Source organism: Juglans microcarpa x Juglans regia, chromosome 6S (assembly GCF_004785595.1).
Source record: "Juglans microcarpa x Juglans regia isolate MS1-56 chromosome 6S, Jm3101_v1.0, whole genome shotgun sequence".
Classification (NCBI taxonomy): domain Eukaryota; kingdom Viridiplantae; phylum Streptophyta; class Magnoliopsida; order Fagales; family Juglandaceae; genus Juglans; species Juglans microcarpa x Juglans regia.
In genome coordinates, this window is record NC_054605.1 from 11,719,124 (window position 1) to 11,726,104 (window position 6,981).

At 38.2% G+C, this 6,981-nt stretch overlaps 1 protein-coding gene across 2 annotated transcripts; it reads right to left on the bottom strand.

The window, feature by feature from the left end:
* Nucleotides 1–2,618: 2,618 nt before the first annotated feature.
* Nucleotides 2,619–6,706, bottom strand: LOC121237750 (manganese-dependent ADP-ribose/CDP-alcohol diphosphatase). Of its 2 annotated transcripts, none has more exons than XM_041134614.1 (2): nucleotides 6,524–6,706; nucleotides 2,619–3,932 (listed from the first exon to the last, which is right to left on the bottom strand). In XM_041134614.1, the coding sequence occupies exons 1-2, from the start codon at nucleotides 6,704–6,706 to the stop codon at nucleotides 2,937–2,939; spliced, it is 1,179 nt and encodes a 392-aa protein (XP_040990548.1). In that variant the 3' UTR covers nucleotides 2,619–2,936. The 2 variants fall into 2 exon arrangements, with proteins under 2 accessions (XP_040990548.1, XP_040990549.1); XM_041134615.1 differs by having other exon boundaries at nucleotides 6,461–6,671.
* Between the last annotated feature and the right edge of the window lie 275 nt (nucleotides 6,707–6,981).

The window sequence follows — 6,981 nt, forward strand, 5'->3', positions numbered from 1 at the left end:
GGAGCAGCATAGTGAGCACGCCCAACGTGCGCACAGCAGCACAGCGTGCACGTCCAGTGCGCGCACGCAGCGTGCAACAGTTTCGCCTGCACGCCCAGCGCCCCACACGCATGCCCAGAGCGAGCGCCCCTACCTGGGCCATGCAGCCCGCTCAGGCAGCAACCCCAGCATGCAGCCTCAGCGCCCAGGCCCCTGCCTGGGCCATGCTAGCGCCCAGACCATGTTAGGGCCCTGTCAACCACATGCCAACCAGGTCAGCCATGCCCATGACCCATGCCATGGGCCAGCCTAGCCCACCCATGGGCTCGTGCATGTCATGGGTCAACTTGGCCCATGCCAACTATGTTATTTTTTATTATTTATTTTTATTTAATTATTTATTTTCCAATGGACCTATTAGGGGTTTCCAAGTTGTAATCCTTATAAATAGGACCCTTAGTCTTTGCATTGACATCTTTTAGCAAATTTCCTAATGGGTAGACTATTTTGTTCTTGAGATCACCATTCGGTACTAAGGCACTTGGGCTCTTTGGGGTGCAATATGTGAATCCCTTAAGAGAGGATCACATCTTGCAATTCATGAATTGGTGCGATTCAATCTATTCAATCTATCTTGTTCTTTTCATCTTTAGGGTGCAATTCGTGAATCTCTAAGGATCCATTAATCTTATGAGTATTTTCCATTCCATCTCTTGTTTTCCATTTTCTATCATTTGATCTTATTATTCTATGTGCATTGTTCTTGTTGTGTTCTTGAGAATTATTAGTGTTGTTCTTGAGCCATTCTTGTGTTGTTCGGAAACAACCCATTCCATTCATCCATTTGATCATTGCCATTTACAAAAGTCAACCACTTCATTGTTGCCCTAGTCCACTTTCCATAAATTACCTTGCCTCCATCACCTCCATAAAACCCTAGCATATATCTTCCACTCACCATATTCGGCTACCCCATCACTTCCCTAAAACCCTAAGCGCCAACTCAATCATCTTACCCATTGGCCTAGCCGAACCCATCTTGCCTCTCATATTCCCATCTTTGCCACTTACCATAATTAGCCCCATCATCCACATAAGCCCTAGCCGTCCACCTCAAGATTTCATAAGGTAATTCATTCCTTTTAGGAGTCTTGAGTTCCTCAAATTCAAAATTCAAAATTCAAATTTAAATTCAAATTCCAATTCAAATTCAAATCCCTTAATTTAAGGAATTGCAAATCCTTTTCAATTCCTTAAATCACTATTCCTACAATCTCTCTAAGTCAACTATTGACTTGTCATCTTAATTCAAATTCAAATTCCTCTCTTCCCTCAAAGATTCCCCCCATCTTTCAAATTTTCCATATCCATTCTTAAACCAACCAAATCTAGCCAATCTTCCTAAGATCAAGTCAATCTCAATCCGTCCACCTTAACCTCCAAACCCTAGCCCCACTCTTCCATCTCATTACCAAACCCTAGCATCATCTTAAACTCCAACCCTAAGTCAACTCTTCCAAATCTCGAAATCCACCCTAGTCACCTCATAAAACTCTAGCTACACTTCATCATACCGACCCTAATCACCATCCAAGTGGCCCTAACATCAAGGGCAACCCTTAAGCCATCCCCATTGCATCAAATACCTATAATCCTAAGCCAATCTTCCAAGACCACGCCAACCCTAATCCTACCATAATCCACGGCAACCCTAGTTGCCTCCAACCCGTAACCCTAGCCTCATCTCATCCATTCAACCTTAGTCTCCATCATCTTGGCACCTCACTCAAGAACAAGTCTAGTCGCCCACATTGATTTGCCTTAGCCTAAATACTTAGCCTACCCAAGTGCATCATCTTCATCATTCCATTACTCAAACACCATTCCCTTGTTGAAGGCCAAGCAAGTTGGCAAGGTTACTCGGTCACTATTTACACCAAGACAAGCTTGTGATCCTTAGTGTTAGGGATAAGACCGGAGTCCCTAACACTTTCGTCGGGCTCAAGGGGAGAGGGAGGAGAGAGAGGGAGTTAGGGTTTTAATCCAAACCCTTCATCTTGCGATTTTCAAAACGATCTAACGGTGGCCATTTGATACTGACTTAAAAATGCGTAAACATTAACTTAACTAAAAGCACTAAGGGGAATTAATATTGAATATAATTTAAACTAAACTTTAGTTTATAAAATAATATTCTTTCATCATCAATAATATGATGAAGTATTATTTAATATCTTTAAGAGACTAAAACCATCTAATTAATTAGAGTTTTCAACATAATTTAAATCTCATAATATTCTAAATAACTAAAATCACATTGTCAAAATAATTTTTCCACAATTATAATATTTTTAGAACTCTTCAAAAATATTAAAATTGTAGTATTTAAAATTAGGCTTGGTTCAATAACATTAAAAATATCCCATATTAATATTTTCAAGACATTTAAAATATTCGAGAGTTTTAAAATACTAGACATACTTTAGAACTCACTTAATATCTTTAAAAACGCGTCATCGAGGTTTGGCATGCATAACAAGACCCATGGCCATTAGAGAAAGGAGCGGGTTGTCGTAAGTAGCATCACATGACTCTTCAGCATGACCAAAACAATAAGAACAAAGCACGTGAGCACGAAATTTTAAAAGGGCCATGCATGGCTGGTGTTTCACAAGGCCGGCACAGGTAGCTATAGATCGAGAAAAAAGATACAAATATCATATGAAGTACATGGGATATTAGAACTGAAAGAAGATCTAGCAGAGAGTATATGCAGGTATACCCATCATAAGCAGAATTGGGTAGAGCAACAGAATTTGTTGAGTCTCTGATATTTTGCAAGGGAAACCAGCTAAATCTTGAACACTTTCAATGATTCCAAATGTATGGTTTTGTGGAGATAATGTACACTCCACATTGTAATTAACAGATGAGTATCGGGGTTCTTTAACATATTCTCATAAGTCTGATTGAGGCTCAAAACACATGTCCGTGCTCTGCATTCTATCTGTACCGATAAGTGATAGCCTGTCATCATAAACATTCACAAAACCGAATGCGTCTGTGCCTGGAGGGCATTCCAGGGCAGCTTCAAGGACTCTGTGGTGTATTCCATGGGAGTCAATTGAGTGCCCACCTTTGTGATCATGTCCAGCTAGACAAACCTTTACACAATTGTATCTGTGTATCACATCCATCACTTCATCGTAATTCCAAAGAAGAGCTTCTCGATTTGAAGCACCAGGATCTAGAGGTAGATGGCAACAGATCACCACTTTCTGTTTTAACTCAGATGCTTCTTGAAGTATACCATCTAACCATTCCAATTGTTTTTTCCCAACTGCTCCATTGAACATAAGGAACCTTCTCTCAAGGCCCACTAGTCCAGATGGGCTGTTCTTTTCAGAATTTGGGTTCTTTTCACGAAGAAAATTGAAGGCTTCCAAAGTGTTTGGATGATCTTGAGGCCAGCCAATGGCACTGATATCATAGCCATCCAGTACAATGAATCTGTATTCTGGAGTTGGTGTAAAATCAAAATAGGCATGATCATTATGACTTGGAATCTTCAACAAGGGAATTAACTCGCTGCGTGGAAGATTGTAGAGGCAGTGATTGCCAATCATGTGATAGACTGGGCCATTGAATTTGGAGAATTCATTGACAACTTTCTTCACAGCAGTAAGGGATTGGTTCTTTGGGCAAAAACCATCAACAATGTCCCCAAAATTGATTGCAAATTTAAGCTTCTGGTGGTGGTTCCAGTTTTGAACTGCCCTCTGCAATACAATAATGCTATGCCGATAAAATCGTGGAATCCCAATAAATGAGCGACCATCAGGAATATCAGCATACTGAACGTCAGATATAACTCCAAAAGAAAAAAGAGGTTGCTTCTCTTGTGCATCTACTAACCCATCTGTTGAGCCCATGGTGCAGCTAGCATTAAGAACCTATCAAGTAAAATGAATGAATTTCAATGAGCCAAACTTATCTAGTGTAATAGTAAAGGATCGATGAAAATTGCAGGGATGCTTCACTTAATATTGAACCACCTCCTCACCACCCACCAAAAAGGCAAAAGAGAAAAGGAACTGTGATCCTAGCAGATGTGACGTGTGTGATTTTCAAGTTGAGGGTATTTTTATAAGAAAAACTAGAGTTTGCACTTGAGGCTTCTTTACACACTTATAAAGAATCGCCATTCATATGTATAAAGGGTAAATAGAATCACCAATCCATGAAATGTTCTGTGAAAATACAGTTAAAATGAAAGTTCTGCGAAAACAACATCCATAATGTAGCTAATTATGGGCTATTTATCATTAAAGAAGTTAACTTTATCCTCTTTTTTATTGAAAAGAGGGGGTATAAAACGCTAGGAGATAAAGAACAAAAAACTGGATTAAATGAAAACAACTTCTCCAAGTAAATAGTTAGGCAATTCACCCAAGCAGCTCAGATTTTACACCAAAATAAATAAATTATAATGGCCTAAAAATTATGTTGGAGGTCTAGGAAGCTCCAAGATTTGATGATTAGCACATTTAGAAACCCCAGTTCAAAAATTAGGACAAAAAAATAAACATCTGAAAAGAAATTCAATACGTCAAGTTAAGAAGTGCTGCAAAAAATTTGACTGCATTGCAGAAGTTGGTTTCATAAGTCTCCAACAAACATTCCCAAAGCTCCCATGGGAAAGAGGCAAAAATTAATTTTCTCAAAAAACCTGCTTTTATAAACTCAAAATTAATGACTGAACTCCATTTTTTTCATAATGTTAACAAACAATGAAGCATGTCTACAAATCGAAATATAACTCCAAATTAACACATAGGGGGATGAATATGTGTTTTAACAAAAATAATAATCACCAATCTAGGACATGTCATCCTACATAAATACCAAATTATCACAAAAGCAATAAATAAATCAGAAGACAGAAATTTGGCGACGAAGTGAAACTTCTTTCTTCTTCAAAGGTAAACCTTCTAGGGCAGCAAAACCCAGAATCAATCCACAAGAAGAATTAAGTTTTACAAATAATTCCCTTTACAACTCCTTCGATACCAGACAACAACCCACTCTGGAAATCTATTCTCTATGGCTCCCTCTCCCATAACTATGGTGGCTTCTTCTTAGATGTTAAAGAATAGAATTCTTGCATGGCGGCTTCTTCTTTGATTTAAAAACTCTAAAAACTAGTCTCTCCTAGCACTCTAATCAATGGCCTGATTCCTTAACAAAAACTCAAGGTGAACGTTCAAAAACTTATAGAAAGTAAAATTCTCCTATCACAAGTGACATGGCCTTCTCCTCTACAGCATTTCGTGCGTAGAGACCCTTTAAATAAACTGGAAAAGTTGCTGACTTTTGTATGAATTCAGAATCCTCAATATGATAAGTTTTGAGGTGGACGGTAAGATGCAAAGTTAGGAATTCTCTAGAGTTTCACGATTTTTGTTGTGGCGCAATTAAACTTCGCTCCATTTGGACATTCATACAAGCTATTCTGTCCAAATTCAGAAAAACAAGTCCAGACACCCATGATAATGTCCAGCTGTGTATCTTATATTCAGGTTTTTGAATGCACATATAAGTCTGGATTTCGAATTTCTCTTGAGAACCCCATTTTGACACATTAAACACTGAAAATGGAAAATTTCTGCAAAATACAAAGTTATAAAATTTTGAATAAACTTTTCAATGTCACCAAGTTTCCCTTCATCCAATGTATGGATCAACATATATTTCCTTTTTAACTTTGACTAGGTTTTTCCCAATACATAAACTGGAATCTTTCAAGTCCTGTATTGAATTCATCACCAACTTACCCCTTAACACTGAATATTTTAACACAAGAACATGTTTTGACACGTGAATTTGCCAACACAATAAAACATAACAATCAACGAGGAAACCAAATGATCCAAGCAAACAAACACCATACAAGATTTAAGTAATGATTGTTGTGCCGGCTAAAGTACTAATTCTTGTTTGGTGCGCCAGCAACAGTGTTAATTAAAATCAATTCAAGTTTTAAAATCGTATAGCGAAGAGAGTACCGAATAAAACATGATTGAGCATAAAAACCCTACGTCTATCGGTAAAGAAGAGATGATCAACAATTATATTATAAAATTCAGCCTCTAATACACCCAAAGTGAACTACCGATGGCATCTTTCAGCCGCAAAAACTATCAAGCTACTCCTTCACACGGAGAGCACAACTTAGGCCCAAGCCACTCAATGTTCAAAACAGATCCTATTAATAGGCTCCAGCTTTTATACCTTGGCTCAAAAACAAAAATTCAAGTGAATTAATTGACTCATAATAGAAATTTGAGGTGCTCATTTTAAACAAAGATTACAAACATAAATGCACATGAGAAAATGAAATCTACAATACAGAGCTCAAATTCTTTGCGGATAAACCGAAAAACTAAGTCGATGGTGTAGTGGCAAAGAGAGAAAGACCAACCGAGAAGAGAGAAAGTAGCAAAGAGCAAGTGCGACCGGAGAGAGAGAGTCAAGAAGGACGTACGGTTCGTCGACGATGAGAAAAACCGATCAGTCTTCGGCGTTTGGTGGAGACAGGAGAAGGAGGTTGTTTTGGGTATTTATAGGCCTCCTCAAAACGCGGAGATCCTGAGCTCCGCGGAGAATACACGACGGCGTTTCGGATGAGACGAAAATTGGAACAGTACTCTGTCGGCATTGCTTTCATTGAGGTGAGAGACTTCCGCGCGTGAAGTTAGGTGGTTAGTTACGGTAGACAGAACTACTAAAATACCCTTTTTTCCACTTATAATTACACACTTGCCAATATGAATTTCTTTTTTTCTTTCTTTCTTTCTTTTTTTTTTTTTTTTTTTTTTTTTTCCATTTTTTTATTTTGCAATTGCCATTTTACCCATAATATATTCATTCACCTACCCACGAGATATATATTATATGCTGGAATGAGATGCGGTGCGTAAATTCTCTCGATTTTGTTTTTGT

Excerpts from the sequence above, each read along its gene's own strand:
- LOC121237750 (XM_041134614.1), bottom strand. The coding sequence starts at position 6,706 with ATGAAAGCAATGCCGACAGAGTACTGTTCCAATTTTCGTCTCATCCGA. Across the intron at positions 3,933-6,523 it reads TTTCTCATCGTCGACGAACC|GTTCTTAATGCTAGCTGCAC; the intron begins GTACGTCCTTCT and ends TTTACTTGATAG.